Here is a 21,198-nt window from a genome sequence, read left to right as displayed (position 1 = left end):
AACAACCAAGTTGACAGCAGGTGAAGAATTTAGAAAAGAACAATGAACAAATATTGTACAATCCAGGCGTGGAAAGCTCTTAGAGACTTACCCAGAAAGACTTATAGCTGTAATTGCTGCCAAATGTGATTCTTTTATTTTGTATATTTTTTATTTCTCCTTTATTTAACCAGGTAGGCTAGTTGAGAACAAGTTCTCATTTACAACTGCGGCCTGGCCAAGATAAAGCAAAGCAGTGTGACACAAACATCAACACAGAGTTACATATGGAATAAACAAACATACAGTCAATAATACAATAGAGAAAGTATATGTACAGTGTGTGCAAGTGGGGTAGGGTAAGGGGGGTGAGACAATAAATAGGCCATAGTGGTGAAATTATTACAGTATGGCAAATTAAACACTGGGGTGATAGATGTGCAGAAGATGAGTGTGCAAGTAGCAGTACTGGGGTGCAAAGGAGCAAAATAAATAAAATAAATAACAATATGGGGATGAGGTAGTTGGAGGGGGTATTTACAGATTGGCTATGTACAGGTGCAGTGATCTGTGAGCTGCTCTGAAAACTGGTGCTTAAAACTAGCGAGGGAGATATGAGTCTCCAGCTTCAGTGATTTTCCCAGTTCGTTCCAGTCATTGGCAGCAGCGAACTGGAAGGAAAGGCGACCAAAGGAAGAATTGGCTTTGGCGGTGACCAGTGAAATATACCTGCTGGAGCACGTGCTGCGGGTGGGTGCTGCTATGGTGATCAGTGAGCTGAGATAAGGCGGGGCTTTACATAGCAATGACTTATAGATGACGTGGAGCCAGTGGGTTTGGCGACAGATATGAAGCGAGGGCCAGCCAATGAGAGCATACAGGTGGCAGCGGTGGGTAGTGTATGGGGCTTGGTGACAAAACGGATGGCACTGTGATAGACTGCATCCAATTTGCTGAGGAGAGTGTTGGAGGCAATTTTAGAAATGACATCGCCAAAGTCAAGGATCGGTAAGATAGTCAGTTTTACGAGGGTATGTTTGGCAGCATGAGTGAAGGATGCTTTGTTGCGAAATATGAAGCCGATTCTAGATTACATTTTTGATTAGAGATGCTTAATGTGAGTCTGGAAGGAGAGTTTAAAGTCTAACCAGACACCTAGGTATTTGTAGTTGTCCACATATTCTAAGAACCGTCCACAGTTGTGATGCTGGATGGGTGGGTAGGTGTGGGCAGCAATCGGTTGAAGAGCATGCATTTAGTTTTGCTTGCATTTAAGAGCAGTTGTAGGCCACGGAAGGAGAGTTGTATGACATTGAAGACAGAAGTATAAAGAATGGTGTCGTCTGCGTAGAGGTGGATCAGAGAATCACCAGCAGCAAAAGCTGAACTCTGAACACTGAACTCTGTCAAAGAAGTAGTTAGTGAACCAGGCGAGGCAGTCATTTGAGGAACCAAGACTGTTGAGTCTGCCAATAACAATGTGGTGATTGACAGAGTCGAAAGCCTTGGCCAGGTTGATGAACACAGCTGCACAGGGTTGTCTCTTATCGATGGCGGTTATGATATCGTTTAGGACCTTGAGCGTGGCTGAGGTGCACCCATGACCAGCTCGGAAACCAGATTGCATAGCGGAGAAGGTGCGGTGGGATTCGAAATGGCCGGTGATCTGTTTGTTAACTTGGCTTTCGAAGACCTTAGAAAGACAGGGTACGATAGATATAGGTCTGTAGCAGTTTGGGTCTAGAGTGTCTCCCCCTTTGAAGGGGGATGACCGTGGCAGATTTCCAATCTTTGGAGATCTCAGACGATACAAAAGAGAGGTTGAACAAGCTAGTAATAGGTGTTGCAACAATATCGGCGGGTAATTTTAGGAAGAGAGGGTCCAGATTGTCTAGCCCAGCTGATTTGTATGGGTCCAGATTTTCCAGCTCTTTCAAAAAATCAGCTATCTGGATTTGGGTGAAGGAGAAATGGGGGAGGCTTAGGCAAGTTGCAGTGAGGGGTGCAGGGCGTTTGACCGGGGTAGGGGTAGCCAGGTGGAAAGCATGGCCAGCCGTAGAAAAATTCTCAATTATCGCGGATTTATTGGTAGTGACAGTGTTTCCTATCCTCAGTGCAGTGGGCAGCTGTGAGGAGGTGCTCTTATTCTCCATGTACTTTACAGTGTCCCAGAACTTTTTGGAGTTTGTGCTACAGGATGCAAATTTCGGTTTGAAAGTTAGCCTTAGCTTTCCTAACTGACTGTGTATATTGGTTCCTAACATCCCTGAAAAGTTGCATTCAGGGGCTATTCAATGCTAATGCAATATGATTCTAACATGTATTGACTCAGGGGTGTGAATAAATATGTAATTTATATATTTCTGTATTTTATTTTCAATACATTTGCAAAGATGTATTTAAAAATATATATAACTTTGTCATTATGGGTTACTGTGTACTGACATTTTGGATATATATTGACGGAATTAATCGAACAAAAGGACCATTTGTGTTATTTATCCATTTTGAATTCAGGCTGTAACACAACAAACTGTGGAGTTAGTCAAGATGCATATATATCTACAGTACTAAATCCATGTGTAAGTATAGTGCATATGTTATCGTGTGTGTGTGTGTGTGTGTATGCATGTGTCTGTGCCAATGTTTGTGTTGCTTTACAGTCCCCACTGTTCCATATGGTGTTTTTTTAATCAGTTTTTTAAATCAAATTTCATAGCTTGCGTCAGTTACTTGATGTGAAATAGAGTTCCATGTAGTCATGGCTCTATGTAGTACTGTGTGCCTCCCATAGTCCGTTCTGGACTTTGGGACTGTGAAGAGACCTCTTGTGGCATGTCTTGTCGGGTAGACAGACAGCTCTGTGCATTCAACATGACAATATCTTTCATAACTAAAAGTAGTGATGAAGTCAATCTCTCCTCTACTTTGAGCCAGGAGTGATTGACATGCATATTATTAATATTAGCTCTCTGTGTACATCCAAGGGCCAGCCGTACTGCCCTGTTCTGAGTCAATTGCAATTTTCCTGCTTTAAGTCCCTCTTTGTGGCACCTGACCACACAACTGAACTGTAGTCAAGGTGCGACAAATCTAGGGCCTGTAAGACCTGCCGTGTTGATAGTGTTGTTTAGAAGGCAGAGCATTGCTTTATTATATACAGACTCCCCCCCCCATCTTTTGACCATGACAGTTTACAGTCTAGGGTTACTCCAAGCAGTTTAGTCATCTTAACTTGCTCAATATCCACATTTTTTATTAGAGTATATAGTTGAGGTTTATAGTTTAGTGAGTGTTTTGTTCCAAATGCAATGCTTTTAGTTTTAGAAATATTTAGTGTTAACTTATTCCTTGCCACCCAGTCTGAAACCAACTGCAGCTCATTGTTGAGTGTTGCAATTCAGTCACTGTAGTAGCCAACGTGTATAGTGATGAGTCATCCGCATAGATAGACACTCTGGCCTTACTCGGTCAGTGGCATGTTGTTCGTAAAAATAGAAAAAGCAAGGGGCCTAAATAGCTACCCTGGGGAATTCCTGATTCTAACTGGATTATACTTGAGATGTTTCCATTAAAGAACACCCTCTGTGTTCTGTTAGACAAGTAACTCTTCATCCACATTATAGCAGGGGGTGTAAAGCCATAACATAAACGTTTTTTCCAGCAGCACACTATGATTGATAATGTCAATCACTGACGTCTATAACAGGACAGCCCACACAATCATTTTTCCATCAATTTCTCTCAGCCAATCATCAGTCATTTTTGTAAGTGCAGTGCTTGTTGAGTGTCCTTCCCTATAAGCATGCTGAAATTCTGATGTCAATTTGTTTACTGTGACATAGCATTGTAATGTATCTGGTCAAACACCATTTTTTCCAGAAGTTTACTAAGGGTTGGTAACAGGCTGATTGGTCAGCTATTTGAGCCAGTAAAGGGGGCTTTACTATTCTTGGGTAGAGGAATGACTTTAGCTTCCCTCCAGGCCTGAGGGCACATACTTTCTAGTAGGCTTAAATTGAAGATGTGGCAAATAGGAGTGGCAATATCGTCTGCTTTTATCCTCAGTAATTTTCCATCCAGATTGTCAGACTTGGCTTGTCATTGTTGATAGAAAACAATACTTTTTTAACCTCTTCCACACTGACTACGGAATTCAAAAGTACAATTCTTGTCTTATATAATTTGGTCCGATATACTTGGATGTGTAGTGTCAGCGTTTGTTACTGGCATGTCATCCCTAAGTTTGTTTATCTTGCCAATGAAAAAGTAATTAAAGTAGTTTGCAATATCAGTGGGTTTTGCGATGAATCCGATTCAATGAATGAAGGAGGTGAGAATTTAACAGTTTTTACAGTCATTTTCTTAATGGGTGCGTGCTTATTAATAACTGGAATAAGTAGTTTCATAAATGCGTCAAGCAAAGGTTCTGGTTCCTCCTTATTACACACCACAGAGCAGCAAATATTCTTTACATCATCAACATATTAATCCCTATAAAACTTATTGTATGACTTCTTATACACTATATTAGGCCCATCCTTTGGAACTTTGGTTTTCCTAGATATGGCTTTTATATTGTGATCACGACATACTATGAACTAGGATACTGCTTTAAAGCAAATATCTGCAGCATTAGTAAAGATGTGATCAATACATGTTGATGATTTAATTCCTGTGCTGTTTGTAACTACCTGGTAGGTTGACCGACAACCTGATCCAGGTTACAGGTTCTGGTTACAGTATGAAGCTTTTCCTGATTGGGCAGCTTGATGATGTCCAGTCAATATTTAAATCACAGAGAAAATATACTTCTCTGTTGATATCACATACATTATCAAGCATTTCACACATGTTATCCAGATATTGGCTGTTAGCACTTGTGGGCTATAGCAGCTTCCCACAAGAATGGTCTTTAGGTGAGGAATATGACCCTATAGCCATATTACCGCAACACCGCCTCCATTTGGCATTTCTGTTTTTTGAGATAGTCAGAATATGAATGTCATCTGTTACAAGCAAGTTATTGACTTCAAAAACCTTGTTTCTTAGGCTACATATGTTAACATGGGCTATTTTCTTCACTTTTCTGGGTTGCTTGATTGTTTTTAATGCTTTACTGGGAGGCTTATCAGAGGTAGACTTACTCATGTTATTTACATTGGAGCTGATGGGTGAGTGCAGGGTGAGCTGCATAAAGTGGTCTTCCTACTATTGCACACCGCCTCAGTGCTAACACTGTAACTCTGGTTTATAGGCGCATGATTACTGATTACAATAGCTGTTGGATAAACAGATGTATTCGGTGCAATTAAGGGTACATAAATTAAATTAGTTACATTGTGTTTGCCAATGCCCCTAAGATCATGTACAAACATACAAGTATTTCACACCATTTTAAAGACAAACGTCTTGTTAATCCCACTGCAGTGTCCGATTTCAAATAGGCTTTACGGCGAAAGCACCACAAATGATTATGTTAGGTCACCGCCAAGTCACAGAAATACACAGTCGTTTTTCCAGCCAAAGAGAGGAGTCACAAAAATCTGAAATAGAGATAACATTAATCACTAACCTTTGATAATCTTCATCAGATGACACTCGTAGGACTTCATGTTACACAATACATGTATGTTTTGTTCGGTAAAGTTCGTATTTATATCAAACAACCTCAGTATACATTGGCGCGTTATGTTCAGTAGTTCCAAAAACATCCAGTGATTTTGCAGACACCCACATCAATTTAAAGAAACACTCATAATAAACGTTGGTCAAAGATACAAGTGTTATACATGGAATTTTAGATCCACTTCTCCTTAATGCAACCGCTGTCAGTTCCGGGCTCAATATCTCCATGGAGACCCCTATTGCCAAAGGACGCCTTCTTAGACTTCCACAGCGAGTGACGTAACTCCATGGCTGGTTGGTTGGGTCAAGAACAGGTCCGTTCTCCAGGGAAGAGGCGAGAACCCCTCGGGGATGGAACCCTGCCTAGCACCGGGAAGTCGGCTGTGGAAAGCCACCACAGCGGTGAAACTTCCACCAGACCAGAGCGGCGTCTGGCTACTGGAGTGGAAGTAAAATAAAAAGAAGGTGGGCGTGGGTTCCCCAGTAGCTTTTGTAGGTTTGTTACTTGCTTGCTAAAAGTAGCTACTTCGCTCCTGTATTCCTCCGCAAGCAAACAGTTGCTACATTGAAAATCAGTGTGGCCCACATTGTCCTGGAACAAAGCAAAGTAAACACAGCTCCTGCAACGCTGGAAACATTCAATAGCGGCCTCTATCTGAGACCGCCGAGCCAGCTAGCTGGGCTTTCGCGTCTCTCCCCCTATACAGAATCTGGCAGGATCCCGGGACAGATAGCAGTGCTCACAGCATTTAGCCCAACAGAGCCTCAGGTTCCAAAATAAAATAAAAAGTATATAAAACACTGTCAACTGTTAAACCGAGGTCATTAGTTCAGGTTTCAGCAGTGCTCAACAACAACAAACATACGTTGCGCTCTGATGACGTAGGGATTGTGTGTGTGTGCGTATTACCCAGTGGTGTGTGTGTGCGTGTGTATTACCCAGTGGTATGCGTATTACCTAGTGGTGTGTGTATTACCCAGTGGTGTGTGTGTGTGTGTGTGTGTGTTTGTGTGTGTGTATTACCCAGTGCGGTGTGTGTGTGTGTCGGACTGGTCAGCTGGTCCACCAGGGTCAGCAGGTGTGTCCTGTCCTGCTCCTCACTCCAGGCCACGCCCACACTACTGGTCTCTCCGTATGTAACCACACCCACCTGAGTCTCGTTCCGACCTGAAAACACATCCCACGGGGAATTATATTTCCAGTCTCTTACAGACCATCGTTCTCTGCCTTCAGCAATGTGTTATTTTACTTTATGTTACTTTTTGATGTTATGGGTGGTTCAGTGAGATTTGTGTTGTGATTGGGTGGTACAGTGAGATCTTGCGGAGGAATACAGGAGCGAAGTAGCTACTTTTAGAACCACCCAATCAGAACACAGATCTTACTAGTAAGGTGGTTCAGTGAAAACTGTGTTCTGATTGGCCAGCAGGCGTACCGATATCAGCGCTGTTGATGAAGGCTTTGACAAATGTCTTCATGTCCTCAAATTCTGTCCCGCCCTCTGGCTGCCCGTCAGTCTCTGGCCCCGCCTTATTCCCGCCTCTCAGCAGGAACAGGACATCCATCGGCTTCCTGCATGGCACTGGGTCAGAGGTCACAGGATATCAACCAATCACAGAGTAGTAGGGGAATTCACCAGACCTCATCTATATTCACAAATGTGGGTGAGGTGTGTGGGTGTATCAAATCTAATTTTATTTGTCACATGCGCCTAATACAACTTACCGTGAAATTCTTATGTACAATCCCTTAACCAACAAAGCAGTTTTAAGAAAGATAAGTGTTAAGAAAAAGATGTACTAAATAAACTAAAGAGTCAATATGTCAATGTGCAGGGGTACAGGTTAGTCAAATCAAATGTATTTATATAGCCCTTCGTACATCAGCTGATATCTCAAAGTGCTGTACAGAAACCCAGCCTAAAACCCCAAACAGCAAGCAATGCAGGTGTAGAAGCACGGTGGCTAGGAAAAACTCCCTAGAAAGTGAGGTAATTTAGGTAATATGTACTGTACATGTAGGTAGGGTTAAAGTTACTACGTATAGATAATAAACAGCGAGTAGCAGCAGTGTAAAAAAAGGGGGGGTCAATGCAAATAGTCTAGTCTGCCATTTGATTAGCTGTTCAGCAGTCTTAAGAAGCCTTCTGGACCTAGACTTGGCTCTCTGGTACCGCTTGCCGTGCGGTATCAGATAGAACAGTATATGACTAGGTGGCGGGAGTCTTTGGCAATTTTTAGGGCCTTCTTTTGACACCTCCTGGTATAGAGGTCCTGGATGGCAGGAAGCTTGGCCTCAGTGATGTAGTGGACCGTATGCACTACCCTCTGTAACGTCTTGCAGTTGCCATTCCAGGTGGTGATTCAACCAGTTAGGGTGCCTCAATGGTGCAGCTGTTTAACTTTTTGAGAATCTGAGGACCCATGCCAAATCTTTTCAGTCTCCTGAGGAGGAACACACATTGTCGTGCCCTCTTCACGACTGTCTTGGTGTGTTTGAACCATGATAGTTTGCTGGTGATGTGGACACCAAGGAACTTAAAGCTCTCAATCTGCTCCACTACAGCCCCATCGATGAGAATGGGGGTGTGCTCGGCCCTCCTTTTCCTGTAGTCCACGATCATCTGCTTTGTCTTGATCAAGTTGAGGGAGATGTTGTTGTCCTGGAACCACACTGCCAGGTCTCTGATCTCCTCCCTATAGGCTGTCTCATCGTTGTCGGCGATCAGGCCTACCACCGTTGTGTTGTCTGCAAACTTAATGATGGTGTTGGAGTTATGCTTGGACACGCAGTCATGGGTGAACAAGGATACAGGAAGGGACTAAGCACACACCCCTGAGGAGCCATAATTTTGAGGATCAGTGTTGCGGATGGGTTGTTGTCTACCCTCACCACCTGGATGTGGCCCATCAGGAAATCCTGAATCCAGTTGCAGAGGGAGGTGTTTAGTCCCTGGGTCCTTAGCATAGTGATCAGCTTTGAGGGCATTATGTTGTTTAACTCTGATCTGTAGCATTCTCATGTAGGTGTTCCTTTTGTGCAGGTGGGACAGGGCAGTGTTGAGTGCAATATAGATTGCGTAATCTGTGGATCTGTTGGTGTGGTAGGCAAATTGAGTGGCTCTAGGGTTTCTGGGATGATGGTGTTGATGTGAACCATGACCAACCTTTATAAGCACTTCATTGCTACAGACGTGAGTGCTACGGGTTGGTAGTCATTTAGGAAGGTTACCTTGGTGTTCTTGGGCACAGGAACCATGGTGAAACATGTAGATATTACAATCTTGGCCAGGTTGAACATTTCAGTGAAGACACTTACCAGTTGGTCAGCGCATGCTCGGAGAATACGCCCTAGGAATCCACCTAGCCCTGTGGCCTTCTGAATGTTGACCTGTGTAAAGGGCTTACTCACATCGGCTACGGCGAGCTTGATCACACCGTCATCCAGAACAGCTGGTGCTCTCATGTGTGCTTCAGTTTTCGAAGCAGTTTAACTCGTCTGGTAGGCTCGTGTCACTGGGCAGCTCATGGCTGGGATTCCCTTTATAGTCCGTAATAGTTTGCAAGTCCTGCCAGATCTGATGAGCATCGGTGTAGTAGGATTCAATCTTAGTCCTGTATTTACGCTTTTCCTGTTTGATGGTTTGTCTGAGGGCATAGTAGGATTTCTTGTAAGCGTCCGAGTTAGAGAGCAGGTAGCTGACAAGTGGTGGCTATTCAACAGCCTTATGGTCTGGGGGTGTAGAAACTATTTGCCAATCTTCCAGTTTTTGCCATGATGCTCCTATACTGCCCATGTCTGACTGATGGAAGTGGGGAGAACAGGTCATGGCTCAGATGACTGACGTCCCTGATGACCTTATTGTCTTTCCTGCGACACCTGGAGTTGTAGGTGTCCTGGAGGGCAAGCAGTGAACACCCAATGGTGCGTTTGGCTGAGTGTACCACCCTCTGTAGAGACTTGAGGTCAGTGGAATTGGAGTTACTATACCAGGCTGTGATGTTCTCGATGGTGCTTCTGTGGAACATTGTGAGGGCCCATGGGGAAAGGTCTAATTTCTTCAGCCTCAGGATGAAAAGTCACTGTCGTACCTTCTTCCCCACAGTGTCCATGTAGTGTGGTTTGACTATTTCAGCGCTTTTGAGGTGTACACCTTGGAGACGTGTAGTTTAGCATAAATAGACAGCTTCGAAAAATATAGATGAAAACTCTCTTGGTAAATAGAGTTGTTTACGTGGAAAAGCCAATGGGGTGTATTTTATCCATGTTCGGCCACGAATCTGAGAAACCTAGAATCTTAGAGTTGTTCAGGTTGATAGGATAGTCTGGAACGAAGCTCCTCCAGTTTGTTTTCTAGTGACTGTACGTCAATAGAACAGAGGACAATAGTGGTCTAGATGCTTTCCAATGTAGTCTAGTCATGTTGCCACCTCGCTTTACTCTCTTTGGCCGCCACTTCTTATTTAGAGGGATCAGGGCCTGTCTAGGGGTAGAGCTGCCAACTCGTTGAAGTAGAATTCATCATCCAAATCAAGGTTAGTGATTGCTTTTCTGATGTCCAGAAACTATTTTCGGTCATAAGAAATAATAGTGGAAATATTATATAAAATTAAAGTTAAGCTCAGTGTAAGAAAACACACAAAATAGCAAAATTGGTCAGGAGCCCGTAAGACCGCAGCTAACTCTACCTACATTTACATATTACGTCAATCACCTCGACTAACCGGTGCCCGCACACATTGACTCTGTACAGGTACCCCCTGTATATAGCCTCGCTATTGTTATTTACTGCTGCTCTTTAATTATTTGTTAATTTTATTTAAAAAAAATGTTTAACTGCATTGTTGGTTAGGAGCTTGTAAGTAAGCACTTACAATGTTATGTTATTTAATCCACTCCAGCACCATCTCAACAAAGTCGGTGTATATGTGTGTGTTTCTATGTGTGTGTGTATGTGTGTGTGTGTTTTACCTGAGGGAGGCAGGGTGGCTCTGGGGGCCAGTGTGGGGGTGAGTCGTGGGGAGGCAGGGTGGGGGAGCGAGGAGAGAGGGAGTTTCTGGTGATATTAACCACAGTGGTAACCAGAGAGGTAAGGCTGGTATAGTCCTCCACCATGAGGGGGCGCTGTGGGGAGCTGAGAGGCATCAGGTCCACCTCTCTAACCTTCGGGCCTACCCCGATGGGATACACCCGGGTGTGTGTGGGGGAGGAGGGGGACGCGTGATCACGTCGGTGGGGGTTCTCTGTCACCAGGAAGACTAGCTGGGGGAGGTAGGGGTGGAGGAGGGCCTATCAGTAGTCACTTCCTGGTAGGTCTGGCCAATTGCTGCAGCCGTGTTGGTCTTGTCCCCACCCCTCCAGCGGATCTCCCGCAGTCTCCTTAGCAACTTGGGTCTCTGCCACCGTATTTCCCAGCGCGTTATCTCCACGGTGACAGTTTCCGAGTATTGTATGACTGTAACACGCACGGACTCCTCCCCTTCCTGTGCCAGCTGTGATATCACTTCCTCCAGAAAGAGGAGAGAGGCGTTAAATCCCGCCTCCCCAACCGAGTCAGAACCTTCCAGGATAAATGTCACGTATTTAGAGGAAGAGAGGAAGGAAGAGGAGGAGAGAGAGGAAGGAGAGGGAGAAATAGTTGTGGGGGCCATGCCAGTAGGCTGTATGGGGTTGGGGAGGTGTTGGGACAGGGTGGAGGTCAGGGTGGGGATGGTCTCTAGCAGGGGAGGCTGTGTGGTGGTGGTGGTACCAAGGCTAAGTTTAGCCATGCCAGGCTTGGCGGGCGGGGACTTGGGGGTCTCCGGCTCCAGCCCCAGGGTACAGAGGTAGTCAGTGACCTCCATAAAGTTGTCCGGAAGCTCAGACACGCTGTTCAGCTGGTAAGCCCTGTTATCAGGCTTGGCCTTCGTAATGTCATTAACCTGTGTCCAGCTAGCCTCCGGACCCAGCGCCAGCGTCAGGGTGGTAATGTCTTTCTTCCGAAGCAGCTTGACGGTGGCGCGGAGAGGCCGGGGATTGGCGCTGGCGGTGAGGATGATAGCGACGCGGCCGGCATGTTCTCGCTTGTTCTTGTCATAGATGTTGATTGCCAGATACTTCACCGCCTCGTCTAGAAATGCAGCATCACCACCACTGTAGTGAAGCTCACGCACTGTCTTCTTAAACAACCACTTCTGAACCTAGAGGTTAGAGGTCAGAATTTAGGAGTGGAGTCAATGTAAGAATGAAGAATATGGCTAATATCGGATAGCAAACTCTCTCAGACCAAGAAGTTAACCAACTCTGACAAGACCCTTCCATTAACCAACATTGAAAGGACCCTGTCATGAACCGGACCCAAATTAAGACATTACAACAAGAGACACCACAACACCACATAAAGAGAGACACCACAACACTACATAAAGAGAGACCTAAGACATTACAACAAGAGACACCACAACACCACATAAAGAGAGACACCACCAACACTATATAAAGTGAGACACCATAACACTACTTAAAGAGAGACCTAAGAAAACAACACAACACAAAATTGTAGCAACACACATGGCAGCAACACAACATGACAACAACATTGTAGCAACACAACATTGCAGTAGCACAACATGGTAGCAGCACAAATGTGGTAGAAACATTACTGGGCACAGACAACAGCACAAAGGGCAAGAAGGTAGAGACAACAATACTACATGCAAAGCAGCCACAACGGTCAGTATGAGTGTCAGTATCAGTGGGAATGTAGAGATGGAGATAAAACTGTCCAGTTTGAGTGTTTGTTGCAGCTCGTTCCAGTAGCTCCAACAAACTGAAAAGACGAGCGACCCAGGGATATGTGTGCTTTGGGGACCTTTAACAGAATGTGACTGGAAGAAAGGGTGTTGTATGTGAAGGATGAGGGCTGCAGTAGATATCTCAGATAGGGGGAGTGAGGCCTAAGAGGTTTTTATAAATAAGCATCATGGATGTGTGTCTTTTGGGGACCTTTAACAGAATGTGACACCCCTCCCACTCTGTCTGCTGGGATCTCCTGTTTGGTAGTTTGCTTGTTGGACACTAAGAAAACTTTGTTGTAGAGCATCCAACACAAAATCTGGAGAGGGGCTAGCTGAGTATGCCTATCATCTGCATATAAATGGATGAGAGAAATATGTTGTTTATGTAAATTGAGAAGAGTGTGGGGCCTAGGATCGAGCCTTGGGGTACTCCCTTTGTGACAGGCAGTGGCTGAGACCACAGATGTTCTCACTTTATACACTGAACTCTTTGAGAGAGGTAGATAGCAAACCAGGCCAAAGACCCATCAGAGACACTAATACTCATTAGCCAACCCACTAGAATGGAATGGTCTACCGTATGAAAAGCTTTGGCCAAGTCGATAAAAATAGCAGCACAACAGAATCAAAGGCAATGATGACATAATGTATTAGCTTTAAGGTTGCAGTGACACATCCATAACCCGAGGGGAAACCAGACATCAAGAAAGCCAGTTGGTTGATTATTGCCAAGTTTTTTCAACACTTTTTACAAACAGGGCAAAACAGAAATTGGCCTATAACAGTTAGGATAAGCTTGACCTCCCCCTTTAAATAAAGGATGCTGTCACAACATCCACCGAAGTTGTTCCCTCTCCTTGTTCGGGCGGCGTTCGGCGGTCGACATCACCGGCTTTCTAGTCGCCACCGATCCATGTTTCATTTTTCCTTTTATTTTGTCTGTTTACACACCTGGTTCCCATCTCATAATTATGTTCCTTATTCAACTCTCTGGTTTCCCTTTCTGTTTTGTGCGTGATTGTCTTTTGTGTATTCCGGTGTGTTGTATTTTGAGTCCTGTTTTGTCCTGGTTTCGAACGGGATTTTGTTACGTTTTGGATTGAGTAAACCAGTGATTGTTACTCTTATCTGTGTCCTGCGCCTGACTCCTTCGCTATCTTTTAGATATACTCTGACAGATGCAAAGTGGATGCCTTCCACACCATGGGCCCCTCCCAAGAGAGGAGAGAAAAGCTTAGCGATGAGGCTGAAACCTTAAAGAAGAAAGGATCTAATTAATGAGCTCCTTTAGCACCTCAGACTCTGTGACCGTTTGCATTGAGAAACTTTGTTGTGGGGCAGGTGAAGAAGATGGAGGAGCATCGGGGCCAGTAAAATTAGAAGGGCTGGGACGGGCAAGGAGGCATGTTTGAGTCAAATAGGAATCCTGACTTAATGATGTGGTAATTAAAGAGCTCACGCATGCGCTCCTTGCCGGTCACAACCATATCATCAACATTAACCTTTTTTGGGATAGGGGGCAGCATTTTCACTTTTGGATGAATAGCGTGCCCAGAGCGAACTGCCTCCTACTCTGTCACAGATGCTAATATATGCATATTATTATTAGTATTGGATAGAAAACACTCTGAAGTTTCTAAAACTGTCTGAATGATGTCTGTGAGTATAACAGAACTCATATGGCAGGTGAAAACCTGAGAAAAATCCAACCAGGAAGTGGGACATCTGAGGTTTGTAGTTTTTCAAAGTTTGGCCTACCGAATACACATTGAGATAAGGGTGAGGTTGCACTTCCTAGGGCTTCCACTAGATATCAGCCGTCTTTTGAAATTGAATAAGGATTCTATTATAAAGGAGGGGCTCATGAGAACTCTTTGAGTCAGTGGTCTGGCAGAGAGCCTTTGTCTCATGACGCGCGCTCCCGACAGAGTTTTTTAAAATAAAAATCAAATTGTCATTAAATCACACATGTAAGATACTCAATTAAAGCTACACACGTTGTGAATCCAGCCAACATGTCAGATTTTAAAAAGGCTTTTTGGCGACAGCATAAGAAGCTATTATCTGAGGATAGCACAACAGTAAACAAAGAGATATTTCAACCCTGCAGGCGCTACACAAAACACAGAAATAACATATAAAACATGCCTTACCTTTGACAAGCTTCTTTTGTTGGCACTCCAATCTGTCCCATAAACATCACAATTGGTCCTTTTGTTCGATTAATTCCGTCCATATATATCCAAAATGTCATTTTTTTGGCGCGTTTGATCCAGAAAAAAACAGCTTCCAAAATGCGCAACGTCAATACAAAATATTTCAAAAGTTGCCTATAAACTTTGCCAATATATTTCAAACTACTTTTGTAATACAACTTTAGGTATATTTAAACGTTAATAATTGATCAAATTTAAGACGGGTCTATCTGTGTTCAATACAGGAACACAACAAACCAAGCTACTTTTCACATCTTGCGCAACTCTCAACAGTGTTATGCAGTTCCTAGATGGCCTACTTTTTCATTGCCCAAATGAATAACCTCAACCAAATTCCAAAGACTGGTGACACCCAGTGAAAGCGGTAGGAACTCAAAACAAGTTCCTAAGAAATATCGTTTGCCAACGAGAACTCACTGAACAGACAGAGACCTAAAAAAAAAAAAATCTGAACAGTTAGTCCTCTGGGTTTTGCCTGCTACATAAGTTCTGTTATACTCACAGATTTGATTCAAACAGTTTTAGAAACTCCGGAGTGTTTTCTATCCAAATCTACTAATAATATGCATACCTTATATTCTTGCAGGAAGTTGAAATTGGGAACGCTATTTATCCAAAAGTGAAAATGCTGCCCCCTATACCTTAAGAAGTTAAGGATAATCTATCTTTAATTCTGTGAATAACACTAGTATCTTTTATCAATGTTTATTGTGAGTATTTCTGCAAAATCACTGGACGTTTTGGAATCAAAACATTACTGCATGTAAGGTGCCAATGTAAACTGAGATTTTTGGATATAAATATGCACATTATCGAACAAAACACACATGTATTGTGTAACATGATGTCCTATAAGTGTCATCTGATGAAGATCATCAAAGGTTAGTGATTAATTTTATGTATATTTCTGCTTTTTGTGACTCCTGTCTTTGGCTGGAAAAATGGCTGTGTGTTTTTTCGACTTGGCGGTAATCTAACATAATCATATGGGTGCTTTAGCTGTAAAGCATTTTTTAAATCGGACACGATGGGTAGATTAACACGATGTTTATCTTTCATTTGCTCTATTGGACTTGTAAATGTGTGAAAGTTACATATTTCAAAAAAATATTCTTGTATTTCGCGCCCTGTCTTTTCAGCGGAATGTTGTTGAGGGGTTCCCGCTAGAAAGGTTAATGGACATAGGCAGCTGTGAGGAGGAGGGTTTATTCCTCAGGTCTTTCACGTGTTCCAGAATATCTTGGGGTTAGACCCACAGAGAGAGAACTCCTCCTTAAAGTAACTAACTTTAGCTTTCCAGATAGCCTGAGTGTGCTTAATTTCTCATTTGCCTTGAACGTCAGTGTATGTGCTGAGCCTTTTGCCAAATGGTGTTCTTGAAGTGGATTAACTCTGCTAGATCATGGTCGAACCAGGGGCTAAACCTGTTTTGAATTTGAATTTTCTTTATGGTGGCGTGTTTGTTATCTGTTTTAATAAACCTTTTATTTTTTTACTCATGTTGTTTTTTTGTGGAGTGGTTTTAATAACAGCCCTTGGGCTTCCAACCGCCTACTTACTGTTAATTATTGTTTTTTTTATCTGTATTGTTTATAAAAAAAAACATAATATTAAAACTATGCTGACAAGATCCACACTTGACTTGAGTCATTCAACATTAGGTAACAAATATATTTCATATAAATAAAATACCCAAATAAAATAGCAAAATAGCCTACTAAATAGACCAAGCCTAAATGTGACCTGTTTCAGGAAACTAGACGTATGTCGTGGGTCACTACTTCACAGGAGAGTCGTTTGAATGTAATCTTTTTTTAATTCAAATGCGTTTTTTTGTAGAAATGCCTTCTGGAACATGTGAACTTTCATTTGCCTCAATAACAATCTTGTATGCCATCTGTAAATACGAATACAATTGATAAATTACGATCCTAGCTGGTTTAGCCATAGAGAAAGCCAGCAACCTTCCTGCTAGCCATGATTGGCTGATATAATGAGTGGTCTGAATTTCAACACGCTTCTGTCTATTTGTGCTCGTTAGTATGTGCAGGTATTCCTGTCTAACATGGCTTTTTCTTTATATATATTGCTTAGTAGAACTGCATAAGTGTTGCTCTCCACTTTCTGGAGGGCCGAGTTTTGAAATCTTGCAGATTCATGCAAGGTAGCAACGTCACGAGTTGGGATTATGGTTCATTGTTTACCTAGCTAGCTAGCTACATGTCTTTACAAAAGACTCCACTATGCAAGTAACCATTTCGGGTGTGTTTGTAAATTCAGTCCGGCCATCGACTCCAATTTCAGAGCACTCTCATCTGAATGTGCCAGAGCGCAGAATACCTGATGAACTGACGAACACTCAACACCCGATGAATATGGCGGGTGTCAGTAAACGTTGGCAATAAAGCGTAATTAAATTGTTGCCAGCAGCACAGTTACAGTCACCTATGCTCTGGATAACATGAAAACAGCACAACCAGCTCTGCTAGGTAAAGTAAAATGGTCAGAGTGGGGTTCTCATTTGTGTCTGGAAGTACTGTAGCTAGCAAGCTAGCCAATGTTAGCCAGTTAGCTTGGGTGATTGCCTGCCGTTTTGAGGTCAGAATGCTAGGATCATCCCTACTCATCAGTCAGAGCGTCCAGTGTGCACTCTCAACACTCCGAGAGCGAAACGCTCTGAATTTACAATGAGACAATCTGACAGCACAGTAACATAACAGCCTAATCAGCTCTGCTAGGAAGAGTAATGTTCAGTGAGCTGTTCTCTCATTTGTGTCTGGAAGTAGCTAGCAAGTTAGCCAGTTAGCTTGTGTGATTGACTGCTGTTAGTACAGAACGCTCGGATCAATCCTTAAAGTGATGGGTCGGGCTAATTAAGACTGTGTGAATGATGCTGAATGGGTGTAGACAAAGAAGAGCTCCCCAGTTTGTACCAAAACATTCAAAGGCCAATATCTCAAAATTGCTGCAACTTTCAAAGCAGAATGACTTTCCCATTGTTCCTCAAATGCAGTGTATTATACCATTTTGCAGCTGTGTCTCTGCTTTTATCCAATGTAAAAAAAAAAATCACATTTTACTACATAAGACTCAATCAAGGCGGTCAGTCACAAATGTAGAAATTGAATAAATAAGACAAAAATATATATATACTGTATATCCCCTTCCGTATCCACAGTTGTGCTTCCTAAATAACAATTATTAGTAGGCTATAGGCAAGGAGACCAACTATGAATGCTGCTCCTGTTGCTCCATCCAGCATACTGCATCTCCTCATCAAATTTCAGAGACACCGGCCAGTCAGCAGAGTGAAGTTCCCTTGCAGAAGAATAAAGTTGAAATATCTATCCATCTATCCATCTATCCATCTATTCATCCAGCCAGCCAGCCAGCCAGCCAGCCCCGTTACACTGGCATATGGCTAACTTCATCTTGCCTCACTGACTTGACAAATAGTGAATTCAATCAAATCAGTTAGACAAGCAAACAAATGATTGGCTCTGTCATTTTATCTGAAAAATTATAATACACACTCTATGGGGGGTAAAATGACAAGTAGCCGACATTTCCTGGGATGCTATAGAGGTCAGTACTCAGTCAGGTGTTCTAAGTGGCTGTGTGCGCTGCTGCATACCATGTCAGGGGAATATATTGCGCAAAACAAATGAAAGCAGGCTGATATGCAATTTTGTCTGACAATAATTTAAGATGATAAAATGTAAACATGTGAAATTTGAGTTGATGTTGTTTATGAACTAAACTCTTCAATTTAATTCAGGGTCTGTCTGTGACACCCACAAGAGTTCTGAATCCACCAAACTGGACCCTACCTGGATCTAATGGTCAACTTCAGAATTTAGACTCGACCCGGATCCTACCCTGACCCTTGAAGAGCTCTAGTCTTAACTCCAGAGTGATACAGCAGGACCATAGCCCTGGTGTATTTGTGTGTGTGTTTGTGTGTGCGTGTGGTGTGTGTCTCTGTGTGTGTGTGTGTGTGTACCTGCATGTCGTATGTCTTGACTCCAGAGTGATACAGCAGTACCGTAGCCCTGGTGTGGGCAGAGCCCATCCTGAACCTGTCCACCACTGATAAGATGAACTGTTTGACGGACAGGAAGTCCTCCTCGCTGAGCGCTGCCGAGCCATCTAATAGGAAGGCCAGGTCCATGGCCCGGTCACATGACCCCTCCGGCATCACTGTGGAGACAGGCTGGGCGGTGGGTGTGGTCAGACCAGCAGGGGTAGTGTACAAAGCTACGGTGTCCAGAAGAGCACAAACTTCACAGCTCAGAGTGTTGTTCTCACAGTGGCTGGAACACACACACACACACACACACACACACACACACACACACACACACACACACACACACACACACACAAACACACACACACACACACACACAATTAGATTAATAGTTCCAGACATTGTTCCAGACATATCAAATGTATGTGGTGTGTTACCATATCTGACAATGTTGGGGGTCGTCATGGTTCAGGATGACCTTGTTACCATGGGAGATCCTCTCTCCGTCATGGTAACATATGTGGCATTGGGCGGGTTCAACACACTGCATGGAAACCTCATCCAATATCTGACCTACAAGGCAGAGGCGGAGGGGTTACTGCTGCCTGCACTGTGTGTGTATGCATATGTATGTGTGTGTATCTAGGACTAAATATAAACAACACAGGTAGCTTCCACATGGCTGTGAACGAGCTGAGACAAAGCAAGAAGTTCCAAATAGAATCTGGCTCAAAATTGAGGGGTGACATTTGGACTAAATGAACTAACCTAGCTACTGAAAGCCTAAGACACTGTCTTGAATCAACATGGACTGTCAATGGAGACACAAGTTGTTCTTAGGTGTTCACGAGCACATTCACCAGTTCACGAGGACATTCACCAGTTCACGAGCACATTCACCAGTTCACGAGCACATTCACCAGTTCACACATACAGTTGAAGTCGGAAGTTTACATACACTTAGGTTGAAGCCATTAAAACTTGTTTTTCAACTACTCCACAAATGTCTTGTTAACAAACTATAGTTTTGGCAAGTCAGTTAGGACATCTACATTGTGCATGACACATGTCATTTTTCCAACAATTGTTTACAGATTATTTCACTTATAATTCACTGTATCACAATTCCAGTGGGTCAGAAATTTACATACACTAGGTTGATTGTGCCTTTAAACAGCTTGGAAAAAACCATAAAATGATGTCCTGGCTTTAGAAGCTTCTGATAGCCTAATTGACATTATTTGAGTCAATTGGAGATGTACCTGTGGATGTATTTCAAAGCCTACCTTCAAACTAAGTTGGTTCATCCTTGGGAGCAATTTCCAAATGCCTGAAGGTACCACGTTCATCTGTACAAACTATAGTACGCGAGTATAAACACCATGGAACCACTCAGTCGTCATAACGCTGTGGAGGGAGATGCGTTCTGTCTCCTAGAGATGAACGTACTTTGGTGTGAAAAGTGCAAATCAATCCCAGAACAACACCAAAGGACCTTGCAAAGATGCTGGATGAAGAAGGTAAAAGTATATATTTCCACAGTAAAATGAGTCCTATATCGACATAACCTGAAAGTCCTCTCAGCAAGGAAGAAGCTACTGCTCCAAAACCGCAATAGACAAGCTAGACTATGGTTTGCAACAGCACATGAGGACAAAGATCGTACTTTTTGGAGAAATATCCTCTGGTCTGATGAAACAAAAATAGAACTGTTTGGCAATAATGCCCATCATTATATTTGGAGGAAAAAGGGTGAAGCTTGCATGCCGAAGAACACCATCCCAACCGTGAAGCATGGGGGTGGCAGCATCATCTTGTGGGAGTGCTTTGCTGCAGGAAGGACTGGTGCACTTCACAAAATAGATGGCATTATGAGGCAGGAAAATTATGTGGATATATTGAAGCAAAATCTCAGTGAGGAAGTTAAAGCTTGGTTGCAAATGGGTCTTCCAAATGGACAATGACCCCAAGCATACTTTCAAAGTTGTGGCAAAATGGCTTCTGGACAACAAAGTCAAGGTATTTGAATGGCCATCACAAAGCCCTGACCTCAATTCTATGGAAAATTTGTGGGCAGAACTGAAAAAGCATTTGCGAGCAAGGAGGCCTACAAACCTGACTCAGTTACACCTGCTCTGTCAGGAGGAATGGGCCAAAATTCCCCCAAGTTATTGTGGGAAGCTTGTGGAAGGATACCCAAATCTTTTGACACAAGTTAAACAATTGTAACGCAATGCTACCAAATACTAATTGAGTGTATGTAAACTTCTGACCCACTGAGAATGTCATGAAAGAAATAAAAGCTGAAATAAATTATTCTCTCAACTATTGTTCTGACATTTCACATTTTTAAAATAAAGTGGTGATCCTAACTGACCTAAAACAGGGAATTTGTACTAGGATAAAATTTCAGGAATTGTGAAAAACTGAGTTTGTATTTGGCTAAGGTGTAAACTTCCGACTTCAACTGTACGTTCTCACATACACTCATGTTCAAATGTTTTGGCTCACTTAGAAATGTCCTTGTTTTTGAAAGAAAAGCACATTTTCTGTCCATTAAAATAACAC

The 21,198-nt window shown here is 43.0% G+C and overlaps 1 protein-coding gene across 1 annotated transcript in view; it reads right to left on the bottom strand.

Moving 5' to 3' along the window:
* The window catches only part of vwf (von Willebrand factor), a 189,697-nt gene that overhangs the window by 92,062 nt on the left and 76,437 nt on the right, over positions 1–21,198 (bottom strand). Inside the window, 7 exon segments of the mRNA XM_042302000.1 lie at positions 6,632–6,775; positions 7,044–7,190; positions 10,580–10,628; positions 10,631–10,879; positions 10,882–11,787; positions 18,604–18,913; positions 19,068–19,203. Of these exon segments, the coding sequence (XP_042157934.1) occupies positions 6,632–6,775; positions 7,044–7,190; positions 10,580–10,628; positions 10,631–10,879; positions 10,882–11,787; positions 18,604–18,913; positions 19,068–19,203 (1,941 nt within the window).

The sequence above is a fragment of the Oncorhynchus tshawytscha genome, linkage group LG19, assembly GCF_018296145.1.
Source record: "Oncorhynchus tshawytscha isolate Ot180627B linkage group LG19, Otsh_v2.0, whole genome shotgun sequence".
Classification (NCBI taxonomy): domain Eukaryota; kingdom Metazoa; phylum Chordata; class Actinopteri; order Salmoniformes; family Salmonidae; genus Oncorhynchus; species Oncorhynchus tshawytscha.
The sequence above is the reverse complement of the archived record's forward strand: the minus strand, read 5'-3'. Positions and strand labels throughout refer to the sequence as shown.